The sequence below is a fragment of the Bactrocera oleae genome, chromosome 3, assembly GCF_042242935.1.
Source record: "Bactrocera oleae isolate idBacOlea1 chromosome 3, idBacOlea1, whole genome shotgun sequence".
In the NCBI taxonomy this organism is placed as follows: domain Eukaryota; kingdom Metazoa; phylum Arthropoda; class Insecta; order Diptera; family Tephritidae; genus Bactrocera; species Bactrocera oleae.
Window position 1 is genome coordinate 3,350,098 of NC_091537.1, and position 21,314 is coordinate 3,371,411.

Here is a 21,314-nt window from a genome sequence, read left to right on the forward strand (position 1 = left end):
AAGTATGGATTTTGTATACTTTCTGCATAAATACTTTGCATGGAATATCGATTGAAAAATTAAATTTTGAAAAGTTTTCCATTTTATGTGCCATTGCTCCATTTGAGGCTTTAAGCTTTTATCACCTGTTTTATCTCACATTACTTGTATTATATATGTTTATATTGCTATTAAATTCCCCCGCTGTCAAAGTACTAGAGTACCACACTTTCCGTTCTCACAATGCTGTATTATTAACATGATAACCGTTAATATATGCAGCACGTGCAAGTTTGCACAACGCCTTAGTATTTGTAGTGCAATAACACACACATTTCGGACAATACGGCAATTATCAGAACTTAAATTCATTCACAGATGAGTTCATTCACATGAATCTTAGAGCAATGTACCGTTTGTGCGGGTGCTCTGCATCTTTTTCTGGCAACTGACCAAGCTCGGTGGGTGGTGACTAATGGCACGTGTGGCTATGAACTGAAATTGGCATCAAAGTTCAATATCACTATTTTAAGGTTGAAATGAATACGAAATAAATTATAATTATAACCTTAAAAGTTTGTATATTAAATACAGTGTTAGTGCTACACTAGTTGATTTACTACTTTATTGCTTAATTTTCATATTTAAGTTATTATTTTGTAAGCAATTAATTTTTGTGCAAACTACTGCTGCTAACTTTCACTTTGGCTGTCTTTGTTCACTTTTAGCCAATATTCGAACCTGAAAGCTTTCGTTGTTTAAAGCTTTCATCACAGAAGAGCTCCATATGTACAGTACGCACAAAAAGCTCTGAAATTTATGATTTGTTAGGTGAGAGTAATTTAAAGTATTCTATTTAGTATCGTTGTCGAGTCCCTTTAAATGTTTCTCAAACGTTATTTAGCAACATCAAAGCGTTGGGTATTTTCTTAGAGTCAGTTAATCATCAGCCCAAAGAGATAGTTTTTCTTACATTAGTTGGTGCTTTATTATACACTGAACTGGGTATATTAAGTTTGCCCCGATGTTTGTAACACCCAAAAAGAAATGTCGGATACCTTATAAAGTATATATATAAATAATCATCATCGGTGTAACCGAAGTTAATGTTTTTTCTTGTTTAATTTTTCTCTCTTAAAAAAAGTGTGTCTAGAGTTACCCAAAATACACATTTATGATTGTTGAGATCTCTTCTGGGATATAAATCGCATAGACTCGGCCTTGTTTGGGTACTCGTAGGTCCACTAAGACTTAAGAAACCACTTCCTGATTTTTCAGAATTTTACTTTAAGATTTATTGGAAAAGTCTGAGCATACTGCTTACTTTGCGCTCTTGCTTATTTTTTTTTTGCTGAGAGTATTCATTCGAGTTAATTTTTTGAGTACTTTAGTGAGCATTTATTCCCACACCTCCTATAAAAATAAGCGAACATATTTATTTATTCCGTAATTTATTTTAACTTTTTTACCGTAGTTAGTTTTACATTTAAATTAGAATATAATATGGATGCATTTTTTTGGGGTTAATGTCTTACATTCGAGTTCATAATTTCACATAATTTTTACAGTTTATATGGTTTCAGGGTTTTCTTTAATTACAATTAGTTGATTTGATATTATTTAAAAGAGAAAATTAAATAAATAAAGCCTGTTGCTCGCTGCATGGCTTGTTGCTTTAGTTCGTAGGAGGGAGAGGGGTTCTATGGCTGTGGCTTTGGCTCGTTCGTTATCGCTGCTACATACGTACCTACACACAACTACCGCGTTCGCTTCAACGGCTCTCGCCGACCGCTTGCATATGGAATTGCCAGCTGATTTCATATACTCAGGTGTTGTTCATCTTTTCGCTGTCCTTGGCATCGCCAACGCTGTCGCTGCTGTCGAAGAAATGTCGCAGGCAACTGCGCTTCACGTACAAAAACGCAACCAAGGCGCATAGCAGAAAAACAATGCCCACGGTGCTGCCGATGAGCAAGGCGCGTGTCTTGCGATGTGACGGCACCTCGATGGTGAGCACATCGCTGGCCACCTGTTCGCCATTGATGGATGTGGCTATCACTTGTATTTGGAAGATAGCATCCTCTTTGAGATGGCGCAGCTGATAGAAGTTGTCAAAGGTTTCGATGGTGCCGATGAGAAAATGTTCGGGCTCCTTCCACCAGCGTACCGTGTAGAGGCGCACCGATTTGGCGCCGCGTTTGGGCGCCTGCCAATGCACCAACCAACCTTGTACATTATTCGTGGCGGTGAGGTTCCAGGGAGCGCTAATATTGCTCGCTAGCGGATTTGACTGCAGCAGCATGTTGGCCTCGTTCGTTGCTATGCTCGATTCTGTTGGGGTCGTGTACAAAAATGTAAATAATATTCTATAAAATATGTGCTCAAAATCTTACGCTGCGTTGAAAATCGAAGCGTTTTGCTGAACATGCCGTCGCCATATTTATCCTGACTGAGTACCATAAATTCGTATTCGTGTCCTGGTTGCAAATTCTGTATTGTCGCTTCCATAATATTCTTCTGCAGTATGCGCATGGTGCGCCACTCTGGTGACTCTGTGAGGCGATACCACACTGTATACTCCAGATTGGGACGCAGGTAGCCTGTACATTAGGAGTAGAAATAGGTTTAATTTAGCGCTGCTCAAATGGAAGGAAAATTTAGGTGTTGTGAATAGAGGAATAACTGAAGTGTTTATATGAAAACGTCGAGCTCCGAATATAAATAATATATATGAGCACTTCAGCAATAAACCAACTTCGGTATACTTTTGTGCTGATGGAAAGCATGCACGATCTATGTCATCATTTGGAGCGACGGCAGAATAGAGGCTATAGTTGAGAGCATGCGAGGTAGTCTGAGAGCATCTACTCTCTTTCGAGATCAACATTTCGATTAACTGCAATCAGACTTCATTCGTATATTCAGCTGAGGTAAATACTAGCCACTGTTCGTTTCCACCTTCTGTTGAAGTTGCTAGACATCGGTTAGTAAATTCTCCTCAGTTTGGGAAATACCGAGACTCGCAAAAGACATTTTTATTCCTCACTTCTTTGAATAATACTTTAACGCTTTAAATTACTTTGACAGCAATTCATTGTGGATCCACGACCAAAGGTCGAATATTGAGCGACCGCCAAAAATCACTGGTATTATTTTAAATGTATTTTATAATACGAGAATATCATGTTGACATGTTTATTCATGTTATTAAATAAAAATCTTCTTTTACATAAAAAACAAGATAATACAAAATCTACTCACTAATTCCCTCAAAAACATCAACATCAGTAAACAAACAAGTTACCAAAAATCGAAAAAACTGCAACAATAGCAAACCCCCAAAAACAATGCTAACTTTGGTCAATCAACCAGAAACATGCCGATGACTGCAAACTCATTCAACCGACCAGCACAACAAAGTAAGCGCAACAACAATAGTGACAATAGCGAGGTGTAGAGTTGATTGGGCACAGTGGAAGCTTAGTGGCTTAGATAAAACGCGCGCATTATAGCGAGCGCTTGAACTCACCTGGGTGCCAGCGTACCGTTATCGCTGTTTCCGTACTATTCGCCGTCAAATTGTAGGGTGGTCGCGGTGCAATATTCTCGATCATCAATTCCGTTTCGGCAGTTATGGTCGCCGCTTCATTAGTGGCCGAACACTCGTACATACCCCGATCTGTTTCGACCAAATTTGATATGATTAAATTGCCACCGCTGACGGAGTGACGCTCGTCGGGCAATTGACTGCCATCTTTCTGCAAAGAGTAGGGGTAGAGGCGATGTGAGAGAGAGGTGCGTATGAAATCGAAAATAAAAATAAAAATTTGGTGCCGTTAGTTCCATTTTCATACAATAAATACATTTTCGGGCATTAAAATGCCGCGTAAACTAGTTTCAACCGTGCTAAAGCGGTGTGTAACGGTATTTGGTGCGGAGAATTTAACATAATGCCTCCGAAATGTGTATAGCTGTGGTGCGTAAATAGGCTTATAATAGATAATGAATTCGGCGCCAGCTGTGGCAACGAAAAGCACAGCGCTCTTGCGCGGCATTTAAATATTCACAATAGTCTAATTAAGTGAAATGTTGTGTTTGTATGCAATAAAATAAAATTAATCATGAATCTACTTCAACAATTCAAAAAATGATTTTATAAAATACCACAATTGTGGATAGTTTTTTATAGATCTTACAGCTGAAATCACTTTCACTGATTTTCTGAAGCTTTTTGTGAACTTTGAGCTTTAGTGTACTTCAAGAATTGTCGTGATCATAAGAATTACACGTTCAAAAGGCAAGAATTTTTTTCATTGGCTACTTGTTCATTGGCAAATTAAGAGCGCGCCATTAATTGTTGCTGTTTTTGATTTGCAAAAAAAAAAATGCTTTAAAATACTTTAACATAACCTATAAAGCGCGCTTTGTACTTATTACAGCTGCTGAGATGAAACTTCTTGGTCGGAAACAAGATTTAAACCTGATCCGTTTACAAAAATCTAACGGTGGGTTTCGTTAAGTTTCGTTAAGTTACGTCTCCTTTTGCTTTTATGTACATTTAAATTAAATATTTGCTTATTTTTCGAAAAATCTTGTAGGCTCTCCTAAAAAGGGTTTTATTTTTTATGCTCTACTCCCTTTTAATTATGATTTTTTTATCCTAAAATCCATGTTCAACCATTAAGTTTATCACTTTCTAATTTCACCCATACAAAAGCTTTCGCGCCTCTACTCGCCAGTTTGACAATTCGCTCAAATACTGCTCTGGTAGATCTGTTTGAATGCTCGCTTCATCAAATTTTAACCAGCCAATCATTCCGGGCCCTTACCCGACTACATACATACTACATTTCTATATTGTACTTTGGTAACTGTGCCACATTGTGGCAACAACTACGACTGCCAACCAGTACCGTTACGCACTTTAATCACCTGCCAATTTTTTTTTTCGTTGCACTACTGCTGCCTTGTCCAATCTGGATTTGTAACGACACTCATACAAATAGCCGAAATTTGAACTGCGGTTGCAGTTCGTGCAATTACTGGCCAGCAGCTGGTTAGCATGTGAATGATGCCGTATACACGCACCCACGTAGTTGCGCATAATTGTGACTGTACTTACTCGACTCCAGACAATTGTCGGCCGATTGTTTCCGTCTCGGTCAATGGCTTCGCATGGCAATTCGGCCGTTTCGCCCAACTTCTGTATGTAAATGGGTTTCGGTGTTATGGTGAATATTGGCGGTCGCAACACAATTACACTAATGATGGGCGATGGTCCGTCCGTGCCCAGGTCGTTGTAGGGTGTGCAGGTGTAGCTGCCTGCCGTGCTCTCGTCCACTTTGGAGAAATACAGACTGCCGTTGCTTTTGTAGAAAACGCCCTGTGGAAGTAAGCGTGTGAAAAGATGAAGAAATATAAGATATCATATAAGAAAGTTTATCAAAAATAATTATTAAAGAAAAATAAAAACATAAATAATATTGTTTGCCGAATTGAAAATATGAAAGGTTGAAATTTGTGTTAAATAAGATACTGAGTAAGTAAAAAATATAGAGTTTCTTTTAATTTTTTTTTCCTATTTATACTTATGATTACACTATAACAAATTATTAAAAAATTACTTGACTCTAACTAACCTTAAAAAATACATTTTAATATCCATAATTATAGTCAGAACGATTATTATTTTATAAAATGAATTCAAGTTTCTATCTAGTATTGAGAAACTTCTAAGATAAATTTTTTAAAATATTTTTGCGGTATAATTTGACTTTGGCGGCACCTACCGGGCTTTTTTATGGCAAAAACTTCTCCTAAGTGCAAGATAGAAGTTCTCCTAAGCGCAAGAGTTGGATAAAAAGGGTTTGGCAGAGCGTAAGTAATGAACAAACCAAATTACTTCATATATGTAATAGGTGGCGATATAACAAAATTAAAAAATTCAAAGTATATATTTGCGAAGCTTTTAAGTTCCGGCTAATATTAACCGTATTTCAGTAAGTTCCCCAAAATCATATGAAATACTCTTCGGAAAAAGTAGTTAGTATATCACTTTCAAATTAATATTCTGAAAAACAATTTTTTTAATACTTTTCTTGATATCAAATAAAAGAATATTCCACTAAGCTTTTCGGTCATCATAGTAAAGCATTTTAGTTTTTATAATAATTTTTTTTATATAAAATATTTACTTTTTTCCATGATGTTTGTATAAAAGTTACATACCGGCACGTTGTACGAGTCGAAGAGCAGTCCATCCTTTTCCCAGCGCAGATTTTTCAATGGCGGATTGGCGCGAAAATGACAATCGAGCACCGCTGGCTGTCCGAATGGCAAGTATACCTCCGGCGGTGCATAAATCACTTTGGCCTTATCTGCAAAGCAATGCAACGTAAGCAATGACAATGACTGTGTAAACTATGCAACATACAGAGTCACCACACACACACACACACACACGTGCACAAAAATTCATACATGGATTGACTGACACAAGCAACTTAGTTGAAGCTTTGGTCCACTGTCATTTTAGGCGAGCGTGCACCGCGGCCTCTGCTGCTCTGAAGGCGCTCTTATGGTACATACATACCTCTCTACATGCTACAACTCAGGCATATGATTTCACATATCACAAGTCATACTCACATTGTATGTTAAGGAATGCTTTGGCAAATTGAAATTCGCCCTCTGTGTTATTGACACGGCACTCGTACTCGCCCAAATCGCTCATCATTGTCGGATCGATGCTGAGACTGCCATCGGGTCCAGTGTGACAGCGGCGCATTAGATCCTGTACATCCTCTAGTGGCGTGCCATCCTTGAACCAGCCAATGGTCGATGTTTCGGGATATTTCATTACACAATGGAAGAATGCTGTCTGACCCTCCATAATCGTTTGATTCACTGGCGGTATTTTTATGAGCGAGCCACCTGTTTGTGTGCGAAAGCAAAAGATTAAAAGGTCAAAGGTGAATTGCGTGAGTAGTGAATGAGGGAACGGCTGCTGGCATATGCTCAGTATTTAGTTTGTAATGCGAAGTAATGCACAGACTGTCTTTGTTGCAATATCATTAGAAATACTTATATATTTGCAATGGTCAACTCAGCAGTTGCAACCCTGTATACAGTCCATTGCATTTACTCTGTGAAAGCATTCTTTATTTTAAGTGATTAAACTTTATTTGTATTTCATGATTGGATTTCTTTTGCGACTTCTATTTGCATTATATTGTTGTTGTTATTGTTAGTATTTTGTCGTTTTTGCTCTTTCCAATACTCACCTTGCACGGCTAGGTGGAATAGTGTGCCGTTATTGCGCACGCTTGGCGTACGATTGGGGAAGATGATTTGGCAGTGATACCAGCCCTGGTCGGACTCACGTATGGCGGTGAGATTAACAGATGCTTTGCCATATTCCGGATGATTGGTGACCAGATTTAAGCGTCCATTGAAGAGCTCACTGGCGATGGACTCACCCTCATACCAGGTGAAAATCTTCTTGTTCTGCAAAAAAAGAAGTGGAAGAAAGAAATATAAAAATTGAATATTAAATTCAACGCAAGTGTATTTTGCTAAAATACTTGTGCACTTGCAACAAGTTGCACGGATACAGCGTTATATAAGTAAAAATGATCAGAAATAGATAGCGAACTATGAGTGACATACCATCTGATAAAATTTTACCCAAACTGCGGAAAAAACTTAACACTATCGCCTTGAAAATTAGCTGTGAAATAGGTTCCTCAGCGAATAATAATATGATAACGCTTGATCCAATTTGGCTGAGATCGGCATCAATTTCGGCTCATTTCAGCAGCGCTATTCGCTAGATTTTTGTAAAGTTTCGACGTCTTATTTAAAAACCCACGTCTCTTCACCAGTAATGATGCGTTTTATGAATGTAGAGTTCTCAGCTATCAAGCTGACCTCTAATCGACGTCCTTTTTGCCAAATATTCAGGTATTTTGGAATGAGTCTAGCATTGACACGCTTTATACCCAAAACATTAACCAAAATGTGTTGTGTCGTTTCATTAGATGTTGAGATCCTGTGCTTTCACTCTGATGCCACTATGACGACTTTCAAGCACTTTTCCTTTAATTATTTCGATCTTGTTGTCAGTAACAGAGAATGGACGTTGCTTGAGGCAAGTTTTCGAAGACTTAACGTCCCACATTAATTGAGCTATGGAGATCAAACATCACACGACCATACAAAAGGTGGTGCCAATCTGGGAAAACATTTTTTTCAATTTAATTGGCGTGGCAGTTAAATTTGGGATTTTATTCGAAGGTTTTCTTGGACAAAATGTATTTGAAAGTTTTGGAGACTGATTTTCCAAAAGAGGCGAATTAGCTCATTCCTTATTTTTTCAATGAATTTCTTTTATATGAAATAGCGTATTTGCATACATAACCAACAATTTTGTGCTGTTTTCGTAGGCAACTCACCTTTTTTGGTAGTCGAGAAATTTTTGAAGTACAAAGGCGGTTTAGCCGATAGAAAAGTGGCATATAAGAGCCTGTGCCTATTTTAACATTTATGTTTTCGCTAGAAAAGCGTAAACCAGCACGTGGCATTGCTTATTAATTACTACTATATGTACGTAATATATAGAGACATGTGGTATATATATACCTACATGTGGTCATCTGAGTGCGTATGAGCTCTGCGTGCAACGGTATCAAAGTCGTGAGTCTATTTCACATAGTGATTGGGCATTATGGAAATTTCGTTGGCCTCCACTATGCTGTTTGTCTACACACACGCTGGCTGCCGCCATTACATACCATCCACTTGTGTATTATCCAACTGTCACTGCTTTTGTTTGTTCTGCCTGCTTATTCACTAATTCAATTGACCGCCCGCAGTGCCGCAGCAATGGCAGGGGCGTATGAGTAACATTGACGCATTGTGACAACAAAGCAGTAGCAAACAGTATGCAACAAAGCAAAGCGCAGTGTTCTTGTGATTGTGCTAATATTCAATGAATGTCGGTGTGTTCGCTTTGACTTCGCCGGCGTGTCTGCCTCCATCGATGGCCGCGCGGAAATATTAGCCTGACATTGAATGTGACCGTTGTGTTATCAAGTGAAACAGTAGAGGCGTGCACTTTTTGCATATTTTTGGCTTTGCATGTTTTTTATCACCATTCTCTGCACACACGCGTGATCCATCAATGAGGAATGTACATAACAAAAGGGCGATTCGCACGCATTTTATTTCGGGTTTTGCGAACGCGTGCATAGTACGCGGTGAAGGGGTGAAGTCTGTATACTAAATTTTAAAATATGCAATCACTGCGTTACTTTGGATGGGACAACAAGAAGAGCGCAGCAATAAACTGTTGGCACGCGTATCAATTATGCGGCTGAACCTGAAGAGTTGGCTTGACTGAGCGCCTGTGCGACGAGGCGTTGAAAAACTTAACAGACCATAAAATGGTTTTCTTTTTGTTGCGAAAAATGAGCAAGATGAATCAGCAGTTATTATCGCGGCCTTGATGTTGACTGGCAGTTAAAAGATTGGAATACTGTTGGTGGCTAGAAAGGCACATTTTGGGCCATAAATTGCTTTTTTAGCAGAGGATTGAGTTAAAGATGAGATTTTGTAATAACGGAAAACGTTTCTAATTAACTTTTGAGGTACTCAGCAAGCAATGTTCAAGTAGTTAGGCAGCATTGTAGTTAAAAAATGGCATTATTCTCTAATAATTTAGTTAGGGCAGTCACAGGAGGGCTGAAAATTTCGTATATTTTCACAGAAAATACTTTTTTTTTTGTTTAAGAAAAATTTGGATTTTATTGTTCAGCATCTTCCAACTTTCTACTTCATTATTGCATTGTAGTACCTGGTGTTTTGCCTCAAAATATACGTTAGTCTCTCAATCTCCGGGTAGGCAAGGAGTTTGTAATGCGATTCGAAGCCCAGTTCTTCTTCTACTTCGACATTGATTTGATTACTTACAGGACTTGCGAAAAATGTCTCCGACGTTTCGTTTGCTTTTGGATGTTAGAAACTTCGTGTCATATTTAATATATTCTGTTCAGGGTATAAAAAAGACATTTTCAAGCAATGTATGTCCAACGCGTTTCTTTGATTTCTGTAGAGTGTCAGTTATATTGCTTTGCCTCAATTTATGGTTTACCAAATTCATTTGTGGATTGCTCGAAGTTTTCGTATTTAGTAGTCCCCTTTGGACGTCTGTTGGCATTTAAATTCTTTTCGAGAAAGCGGAACCAATTCGAATTCAAGATTTGCTTCACAAAATCCGGACACTTTCAAATTTGATATAAATTTGTTTATTGCTCGAATACAATTGACTTAGTTGCGCTTTTTTTGTAAAAACGAAAGACAAAAAACAAATTGCACGAGTTAATAATTGCCGTTGCAACCCAGCGGAAAAACCAGCAGCTAGAAACTATTACACTATTAAATTAAAACACAAAAATAAGTTATTGCAACCAAAACTGCAGTAATGTAGCAAAATGAGTAAATCATGCTAATAATTTCCAGAAGTTAATACATTTATAAAAAATTTGAGAATATTGGCTGTTAGAGGAACTTTTGAATATGACCATTTTTTGCAAAAAACTTTTTTTTATACTAAGAACTCTATTTGCGCCCAACGAGCTCTTAATTATGATACTTGACCGGGAAGGTAAAAATAATTATATTATTATATGAATGCGAATTGGAGTATATTGCTAAACTTCTCAGTAATCATTTGTTGGAGATCTTTTTAATATCATTTTATTTTTTTAAAATAATAAAAAAGTACTTGCTCGCTTTTCCTTATTGTGCCAATTTTTCAACTAGTTGCCTACTGGTTACTTTCGGACAAGTCTTTTTTCAAAAGCCTCAAAGCATATCATAAGAGCATGAGCACCCAACTGTGAGCAAATGGTAAGTGTTTCTATGCTCGCATTGCAATAAAGAACACATTTATCAACATAATCAAACAAATTAGAATCATAACTTGATTTATCCGGTCATTTTCGTGTGCACCCAAAGTTCGTCACAGATTTACATACAGCCGTATGCACTCGCATATTTTGTATATGAGCAGAAAAATTGAATTAGTTGATAACGCAAAAGCGATCAAATTGACCTTAGTAGTACCTACTGCCTGCATCAGCATACACACATGCATATGTGCGAATAAGGCAACGTTCACACTAACACATATGAGTGATATGTGCGCTTAATTTGACCGTGAAATGGCTAATAGCTACTAAAGCTGCTGCTGCGAATATATGCGCACATTGCAAGCCAAACATAAAAAAAACAACAATGCTAAAGCAGCGCCAACTAAAAATTAGAAAATTGCATGCGATTTTGCATAAATACATACGAGATAATTATGAGCATAAAGGAATGCTTACTTTTATGTACTCTCAAATAATATGCATTAGCGAGGAAAATTTAGAGTGAAGGTCAATGTTCGGCTGTTGTAAGCACGAGTTTTGGAAAGACATTTTTACGATTTTTTCCACCTAATAATTTGCCAACATACACTAAGTATAAGTGTCAAACACATATGTTCACTTTGACAGATGGTTTGACAGTTATCGCTCTACTATAATTCGTAATCTAAAAAATACCCTTTCGATAAGCGTTGCATATATTCTGCTCGTCCTTTTGCCTCGCTTGTCATAGTTGCGCATATAATTTGCATATTTTTTCATTCCATTTACCGTATTAATTTCGTGTGTGAAATTGTTTGTGGTTTTACATGCCTGTTGCCGCGTGTGACATACTCCGGCACTTTTAAGGACAACTTAATTAATTTTCGATATTAAAATTGACAGGCATTGTCACATGGCAAAGCAGATAAGCACTTTTAATTCGCTTTTGTGCTCATTATATAATACCATTGTATTTATTATTCAATAAAATATATATTACCTGCTTCTATTATATAATATATATATATATATATATATATATATATATACTTGTATATACTTTATTTGAGCAGCCTTTCAGCACAGAGAGCATTGTTTTATATGCATATGTGTGGTATTTATTCGCTATTTTCGAACTTAATGAATAAAAATATATAAAAGATAGAGAGCTTTTGTTTAAACGTCAAAATGGTTCCACTTTATAATACATATAATATAATATATAAAGGGTGCGTCAATTATTTGAAATTTGCGCTTGCTGATAAAAAGTTTTCTTTGATGACACAAAAAACACTACATAAAAAGACATTTTTTCCAAGATCATTTAAAACTTTTTTCAAATAATTTTTTAGGCAATTTAGAACTGAGGATTAATCTAAAACCCTTTTAGTGCTTAGAAATTTTATTTACTGAGGCAGAAGATTTATTACTATGCGAGATTTCACTGGAAAATCGATGGCAGCCTACCTATTAGCTGATTGCTATGAAACTGTACTATTTTATTCATTAGAAATGTTAAGCATAAGAAATCTGTGCCACGCAGTCCCGGAATATAGCAAATTCTGCGAATCACCGCCACCTTACTTGTATTTTAAACAGTTTTGTTGTTGTAATGCAGCTAATCTACTATTCCTTACATGGCCAGAGGTTTCGCAGTAAATATGTTCCGCGTATCAATTACCGTATCATTTTCCATTAAAAATGCATTAAGTCGAAAATGATTAGTATGCAAATAGTGAGCAATAATGTTTTGCTTACAAATGCGCATAATCGCACATACATGCATATAAACACTTTGCTTTACGTTTAGTTAATGGATTACGTCATGAGCAGTGACATGTAATGATTGTCATTAATTTATGCCAATAAATGTGTAAATAAAAATTTTGCAATTTAAAGAAATTAGTTGCCAACAAAAGGCATATCAAATTCTGACAGCTGTGAATGAGTTGTTGTATTTGTGCAATGCATACTCACACACACACACACACACAGCTACATACAAGTATTTACCTAGTTGCTCACAAGTGACAGATGTTTAGACTATTAAATGACTGACACAGAGCTAACCAGCAGCACAACAACAACAAAAATTTACTATAAAGCATGTACAACGTTTCAACAGGCATTGACACATAAATACGGTAGCCGTTTAGAATTGCAACAATGAAGTGGTAAACAGAGAAATAATTATTTATTTATGAAAAAACTGCTAATGCTTAGCAATATATGTATTTATTGTAATTTTAAAATAATTAACGTTTATCTTTAGACAAGCGTGTGTTTTTCCAATACTTGTTAGCGACTGCGAAGCATTGATGGATGGAGCTGATGATATGTGAGTGAAATGCGGTTTGATTGCCGTTCGTAAATCGTATCAGTGGCAATGTCAGCACGTCAAAGTGCCTGCGGTTTGTAGGCAGAGGCAGATTGCAGATATAAATATAACAACAAATACTTTTATTAACGCCGTGTCTAACGTTGGTGTTTGTTAGATCTTTTTTACAGAATTCGCTACAAATTTCTTGTGAGCGTCCCAACAAACTGTCTTCTTACTTTTGAGGGGCGTTGCCATTATGTTGCAATCTGAGAGTACTAGCGTTTGTTTAAGTTGGCATTTCTACGTTATTTTCTGTTCTTTATACGTTTTCAAAATCCGAAATCGGTCAATCGTGGCACTTAAAGTTTATTAAGCATTAAAACCTTAATTTCGTTTGCTAACTGTAATTGTTTGCTTAATTACTAGTTGATGATATCGACTTCTTTGACACTAAATCGATACAATCAAGTTCTTAGTGCTTCTATTTGGAAGCCTTCAAAAATCGAAGCGGTTGAAGCACTCAAGAAGAGCAATGATATTATTTTTTTGGTAGATGTGAAACCAAAAAAAAAAAAAACTTAAGAAGAGAAATAATATAATTTTTTTAGTAGATGTGTAACAAAAAAATCTCTTCTTGGGTGCTTCAACTGCTTCGAGAAAATTTTTTAAGTCTTTCAAATGAAAGATCAATTTTTTTCTTTTTATATGGGCGTGGCATTGATTCCTTCCGCTGTTATCACCATCTGTGACTGTATTAACTACTTTCAGAGCTCTCAGCAATTTGATTTAAGAACATCATTTCATGAACATGAAAATACTTTCATACTATGGATTTGAAGAGTCGTCCGAATTAAATCAAGTTTCTGAGAGCTCTGGAAATAGTTAATATGGTAACAGCTGGTGATAACAGAGGACGGAACTAACACAATGTTGACAGCGTATGCAAATTTATGAATAGTTTGCAAAATTTTTATGAGCTCTCAAAAAGTCGGCTCGTTGTCCACACATTCCCAATCTTGCCTTTTGGCCAGTCTCAAAAGGGGACTTATAAAATATATATATATTAGAGAGAGAAATTACTTCTCAATTGCTAGCATGTTTTTCACAAGACATTCATGTTTTTACTGTTCTTCAAGAAAGTTTACTGTTCTTCAAGAAAGAAAGCTGTGTGGGAACAGCAGGTCAATTCCCATGATATAGGATGGTTTGAAAAGATTTACTTGGATCCAACTTGTTGAAGGTGTGCTTTAACCTTTTACAAAACAGAATTGATTTATTAGGTGTTCCGGTAAGCTGATTCCTTGCGAGCTGACGCATATTTTTTGTTAACAGTCCTCTAAATCGGACATGCTTTCATACATCCATATTTACTTAACAGTTGACGCATGCTCTCCACCAACTACTCCCCCCACTTCTTTCATACTTTCGTGCGTAATCTAGCGCTATTGCGAATTTATAATATATATTTCACGCTTTCTCTTCACATTTCTAGAAAGTGTCGAAAACCAGCCATATTTCGAAACGCTTTCTGTTTCCTCAAATATTTATATTAATCGGCGGAATTTGGCAGACAGATTCAACTACTTTCGCTGGCATTATTTACGCATTAATGTCGAAAAATAATTCAGTTTTCGTAAATTGTTTTTTTTTGTAAACCAATACTGTACATATATAATACATATATCAATATGTATTTTCACCCAATGACCTGTGCTGCCAATAAAATAGAAATAAATAAATAAGAGCGCTTAGCAATTGTTGCTGAATTCATTCCAATTAGTGGATTAAATTAAACAAAAAATCATTAAATTTGCCGCAGATGCATGACAGCAACGAAAAAATGAATGCGATATTAAGTGGCACACACACACGAGCGAACGAAACTTAACTACATACCATACACAAGTATAAAAACTGTGAAAACCATTTTCACACACCTACGCGAGCACGTAACGGCACACACGTATGCACTTACGTACAGCTTGTGCCTGCGAGCACAAAAGTAAAACCAATTCGAGTGCTCCACATTTCACAAAGTGTCGATATTCGCACGTCGGTTCATTGATTCCGCTGCCAATTGACGATTAATTTTTTCCACTGCCATTTCCCCACACACCCATCGCCCACAACGTACATGTTTTTACAACTTACACTTTTTCCACAATTTCATGCATGTGTGAGTGTGTGTGTGTGTATGCGTGTGTTGGCAGTGTACGCACAATGCAGTCGCTCGCGCTTTAATCCGCTGAGGCTGCCCGCGCGTCAGTTGAGGTAACTGTCAGCAGCGTTGGCGGCCGTGCGGCGTTCGGTTGTTGATTTGTCGGTTCGACGCTAGATGACATCATGACCCATATTGACCAAAACGCAGCACAAAAAGTGAACTGATGCCAGTTACTGGCTAATAAACGCTTTCAAAATGATCGCCGGCCTGGGCGTGTTGTGATTAACGCTATTCAGCGGAAAATATAGACAGAAGGAAAGGGAGAACTGGCTACTAAAGAGTTCATTTCAAATGAAAGTGAGTTTTAAGCAGAAATTGGTTGGTACGAAAGTGACGTGATTTGCTGTGGTGTATTATACAGGGTTTCATATAAGTCGAGAGAACTTCCACTTGTGCCGAAGGGAGTGATATGGATAATTTTTCCTTTGAAAGGGTAGAAAAGGACATCAAAATTCTGGAACTGTTAGGCAAAATTTTATTATTATAATTTTTTATATTAAATACAGCAGTCCGACTGCTTTAAAAATTCATATATAAATAGTTTCATACGTATAACTTTTATATACATACATATCCCATAGTAAAGTGCACATAGCGTATGAGTAACATTTAGGAATACAAATACTTTACCCCGGATTATCACCCATATGGCTAATGAAATGATTTTTCGTATATTTTTATACCCTGATTAGGGTATATTGAGTTTACCACGAAGTTTGTAACAATATAAATAAAAGATTTAAGATTCTGTAAAGCATATAAAGGTATAAATGGTCAGCGTGACGAGTTGAGTCCATTTAGCCATGTCCCTCTACCTGTATATCCCTTAGTTTTTGTGATATCAATGTGAAATTTAGCAGTCGTTTTTTTCTTACTAAAAGGCTGTTCATTTGTTGTAACTGCAGATTTCAGACCATTCTAGCACATAACTGGCATTCAATGTATTCGATCAAAATCAATACAAAGATCTTTTTATACCCTTTCATGCTATAAAAATGCATGTGTGAGGGGTATTATAGCTTCGGTCGGCCGAAGTTAATGTTCTAGTTTTTTTTTGAGATGTTAGAAATGGACATCAAAATTATTGAACTGTTTTATTTTTATTACATACACTACTCCGATATGCCATAATAATATGTACGAGTACATGGCGTATGAGTAACTTCTAGGATATAGCAGCATAACCTAAAACTTATTCCGAATAACTGACTAACTGACTCATGCAATGTGTATGCACATGTTTTGTTGATTATAGCGAATCTTCATTGGTTGCCATCTGTAATTCATAGCTTTAGTCGAAATACTTACAGCTCTGAAGTGCCACAAATTACTAAATTGAAAGTAATTACATTGTCAATAATCATTCATAATCGTAATTACATGTAGAAATAAACAAACAGCTGTTTGTTAAATAACTGTGAATACTGCATATAAAAATTTAGCCTTTAGCCTTTACAGCGGCTGTATTGGACTTTCCCACGGTCATAAATGCTATACTAGAAATGTATATAGGTGTTCAATCAACACTAACGGCACTTGTTGATTGGCGTTATAACTGTAAAATGGTGTATTGCATTATCAATATGTCAGATTTTAATTAAATTGTCACACCGAAGGAACGAATGATTGATGCCACACATTTCCACACAAATAAGTCTAATACAAGTATACCATATAGTCTACAAGAATATGCTGTCTGTCTGTATGTATGTGTTTGCTAGTATAGCATATGCATAAACAAATAGTTAGTTAAAAAAATGTATAGCACATCAATTGTAAAAATAGAAAGCTGCGCAAATATTTGCATATGCCTTCATGCTTATATAACACTGCGCCGCACAGTCGAAAGCGTAAATTTATGCAATTTGCATATTAGTTTAGTGGATTGCCACACCGTTAGCGTATCAATTAAATTTTTTGCTAATCAATTAAACTGCTCTGCATGCTTGCTTTTCTATTAGAGCTTTTAGTGCTTAGTGTTTCGTGTCGAGTTTAGCATTAAAAATAAATTGATTTGAGTTCCAAGCTTGTTTGGTTCATAAACTTATGTTTATCGTTAATGTATCGATGACAAGTAATTGCTTAAGTACATAGGGCTAACTCAGTGAGGCGGACTTTATATAGAGTCAGATTTGGTAATGAAGCATTTTTTAAACAAGACACCGAAGGAAGCAATAAAAATATTTTTTATTGTAGGGCCGCGGCCCCTAAACGAGAAAGTTAAGTGTGGATATGAGAGTTAGTATACCTACTTACTTAAGTTGATATATCTCTTTTAGAAGTAATTTTTTTCTGACTGCAATACATTTTCATGTTGCCGGAGCTACGCTATAACCTTCAGTAGGTTATGCAGGTTACAATTTATAAATATTTTATACGAAAAAACTTCAGCGAAAAATCTCCAATGAATTTTTTATACCTAACTATGTTACCTATATGCCTGCTACGCCTTCAAAAATTACAAAAAGGTTCCTTCAGTAACAAACTATAAATCTCTCAGAATTTAGGATCTTGCTTTATTCTAGCCTGATGGTGAGTTTGTACAAAATTACTACTTAAAAGAAATGCTTTTACAAGAATATCTGTATTTCCGGCTTTCAATTTTTATTTTTTCTGCATAAGAAAAACAGCTAACGCTTATAGATCAAAGTATCCACTAAACGATTAAACATAAATAATAATAACAAACGCAAAAGATAGCAAATATAATTATTTGTGGCGAGTTAAATCAAAACCTCAAACTTAATCAAACACATAATATATGACTTTCCTTTTAGTTGCACTCGCAAATGATCTACTGTAGTATTAGATACTAAAAGTCTGCTCTACAAACAAAAACACGATTTTAATTAGTACGCTCGTTACAGTTGTATTAGCTTACCTCTTTGCTCCAGATGACCAAGTACTCGATGGGCACGTCGTACGGAAAGTTAATGGCGCAATTGAATACCACATGCGAGCCAACCTTCGCCTCCAGATGTGTCTGCTTGTGCAGATGATCGCGCGCGCACGACGCACAGGATATGTTAATCAAGAAGAGCAGCGCCAGAGCGAGCGCGGCTACGGCGGGGCGGCAAGGCGGCGCTCTCGCCGGTTTGTTGTTATTATACGTTTTGTTTGTGTCATTTTGATTGTTTTTGTTTTGCTGCCTTGACGCGGCGTCAGCGTTATTGTTATTGCATAACCAACTGTTCATTATTGTAGCGTCTGTTTCACTTGCGGACGAAGCCGTTGACATTGTAACTCTTATTGTTGCACTTGTTTTTGTTGTAGAATTCTTGCACGTCGTGTCTTTTTTGCGGTTTGTCATTTCACTCGGCGTTGCCTTTTCCCCTACATAGTTGACGCGCGACCGATGGCAATGGCAGTGACGAAGAGACGGCACGGATTTCTTGCCTCGCTTATACTTTGTTATTGAGTTATTTACTTTATGTTTTTTGTTTCTTTTATTACTTGAATTCTTATTAAGGAATGTAGGTATCGTCTTTAGTGTCTCTTTATGCGTCTTTATTATGTGCACTCTTTAATCAAATGAGCATTTGGCAGCGCTTAGTAGTACTCTTCTCACATTTTTTGATACTTTCTTGTGTATCGTTGTTTTTGTTGTTATTTAGTTAATTGTAATTAAATCAAAAATATTTCCTCTGCAAAAAAAAAACACTTTTATAATATTTGGTTTGTGTTGTTTTCAAGCCCCAGCGTTTTAATGAGATTTTTTGGTTATTGTTTTCAAGCCGCAGCTTCAAAATAAGCTCACATAATACTAATTGTTTAATATATGGGTACGTTAATTGTTGATAAATTGGGTTGGAATTTAGTGTAAAAAATGTATATTAACCTTGAATTGCGAAAAGAAAAGAAGCAACTATACTAAATACAATATATTGTAGGGCAAGGCTGAACTAGCATGTAAAACTAGTGAAAATACTTAGTTTTGTCGACAGTGCAATGTTGTATATTTTTGTTTTAAGTTTTTTAAATGCTGCGACTAATTAATCTTTCCAAAGTAAGCCATATATGTATGTATATGTATTTCCCTTCGCTGCGTAAGATTCTACGCTAAGTTAAGACACACACCGCTGACGAATAGAGAGATGATACTCTCCGGAAAATTATATGCTCCAATTATTGTGGAGAGGCATAATAAAGTTCGGGTGTTATAAAATTTTGAAATAGAAGACAGTGTACTGAGGCTAACATTTTAACTCAGTAATACTAATAGGAATTACTTTCATATCTTGAATATTGGTAGCAGAGACTTAGACGGCAGAACTGTGAGAAATATATTCAGTTTATGGGCTGAAAGTTATTGATAGAAAGCGCCACACATTTTCGTATCTTGACACTGAATAAGCATAACCGAAGATACCATACACAGATCATTATATCCGATAAAGCGAACTACGGGAAGATATAACCTTATTTCAAACAACCATTACAAACCAAAATTGCTTGGAAAAACTGTTATACATCGTGACAAATGTTAAGAGCTGTCACATATAAAAATACTAATTTTTTAATATAAATATATGAATATTAATAAAAATATAAAAAATTATAAATTTATTATTTTTTGTTTCTAATAAACTTAGTACGTTTTATAATTTGTGTGTGTTGCTGCATATTGTGTGCAGTGGCTTAAAACCCGATTAATTTCATTTATTTGCATTGTGATGCATCTGTTGTTCAGTTATGATAAACAAATGAAAGCAATGTCCTATAATTACATACATACAAAAAAGAGTGTATATTTACAAATTAAAAAAAAAAAATGCAATTATTTAATCAAAATATTTTTAATATATAACTCAGAAGCATTATTGCAAATATTTTTTTAAGCGAAAAAGCTATGTTGCATTATATTTTATATTTCTTTCACAAGCGGAATTCCATGATAAATATATACATATGTATGTGCCTTTATTAAAATTCTGTTTGCATTGCCATGGATGGCAGCAATATTAAAAAACCAAAACTTGATATTTGCTTCTCCGTTAATTCTAAAATTCTATTCCATTTAATTTGTATATATTTTTTTCGTAAACTATATGTTTGCCGTTATTTTATTTCAATTTTGCGTAACGAATTTATTTCCGACACGCAAGTAAAAAATTTGTGGACACACATGAACACTGACCGAGCGCGAGATAGGCGCGTTAAATTCATAAAACGGGTCAATTGAGTTTAAATTAGTCGCGATTTTTCGTGATTTACATCGCAGTCAGCGCCATCACAGATGTTGCACATATGACGTCGCGGATCATTGCTACACTGCCTGCCACGAACAAACACTCAAGTGCACTTGCCGCACTAAATGCATAGACATATGAACACTAACCTAAAAATTGTAGGATCTTATTTCCTTTTTTCTATATGATGCCACCAAACCGTTAGATACTAAGCGAGTAACCGTTATTTGCGTAGTGCTTGCGTTGATCGAAGAACTGCGACTGACTGTGCGCGCTACTAGTGATGATCCATATACTGAGCGGAGCTGAGCCAAGCGGAAGCTTCGTAGTTAGTACACATATTTAGAATACATTTGTCTACCGCGGAATTATTTGCAAACCTCATAATGAAGATCGACGCATCGCAGTGTTGCAATGCGCATTTCGCCGTCTGCCGTGCTTTGATGAGCTTTGCGTTGGCGTTTAGCTGTGAGAGCGTTAAAGTGATTGTAAGTGAGTGAGAGCAGTGAGCGTGTGAGAATTCAATAACATATTTTAGCTGTGGTTGTAATATCGCGTAAAGGGACTGACTTTAATCAGTAGCGGCAATTCTTAAAGGCGTTAATTTGGTGTCAGCACCAGCAACGCTTTGAAATTATTAATTGATGTCATAAGGTCACGCACAATTTGCTGCTTGAGCACGTCCATGACAGTTA

At 36.3% G+C, this 21,314-nt stretch overlaps 1 protein-coding gene across 2 annotated transcripts; it reads right to left on the reverse strand.

Moving 5' to 3' along the window:
• Positions 1-1,413: 1,413 nt before the first annotated feature.
• Positions 1,414-20,919, reverse strand: bdl (borderless). Of its 2 annotated transcripts, none has more exons than XM_036369293.2 (9): positions 20,769-20,919; positions 18,312-19,074; positions 7,263-7,485; positions 6,628-6,912; positions 6,208-6,356; positions 5,102-5,362; positions 3,509-3,737; positions 2,373-2,579; positions 1,414-2,310 (listed from the first exon to the last, which is right to left on the reverse strand). In XM_036369293.2, exons 2-9 carry the CDS (start codon positions 18,738-18,740, stop codon positions 1,805-1,807), a joined length of 2,289 nt encoding a protein of 762 aa, XP_036225186.2. In that variant the 5' UTR covers positions 18,741-19,074; positions 20,769-20,919; the 3' UTR covers positions 1,414-1,804. The 2 variants fall into 2 exon arrangements, with proteins under 2 accessions (XP_036225186.2, XP_036225187.2); XM_036369294.2 differs by lacking the exon at positions 20,769-20,919 and adding an exon at positions 20,026-20,147.
• Between the last annotated feature and the right edge of the window lie 395 nt (positions 20,920-21,314).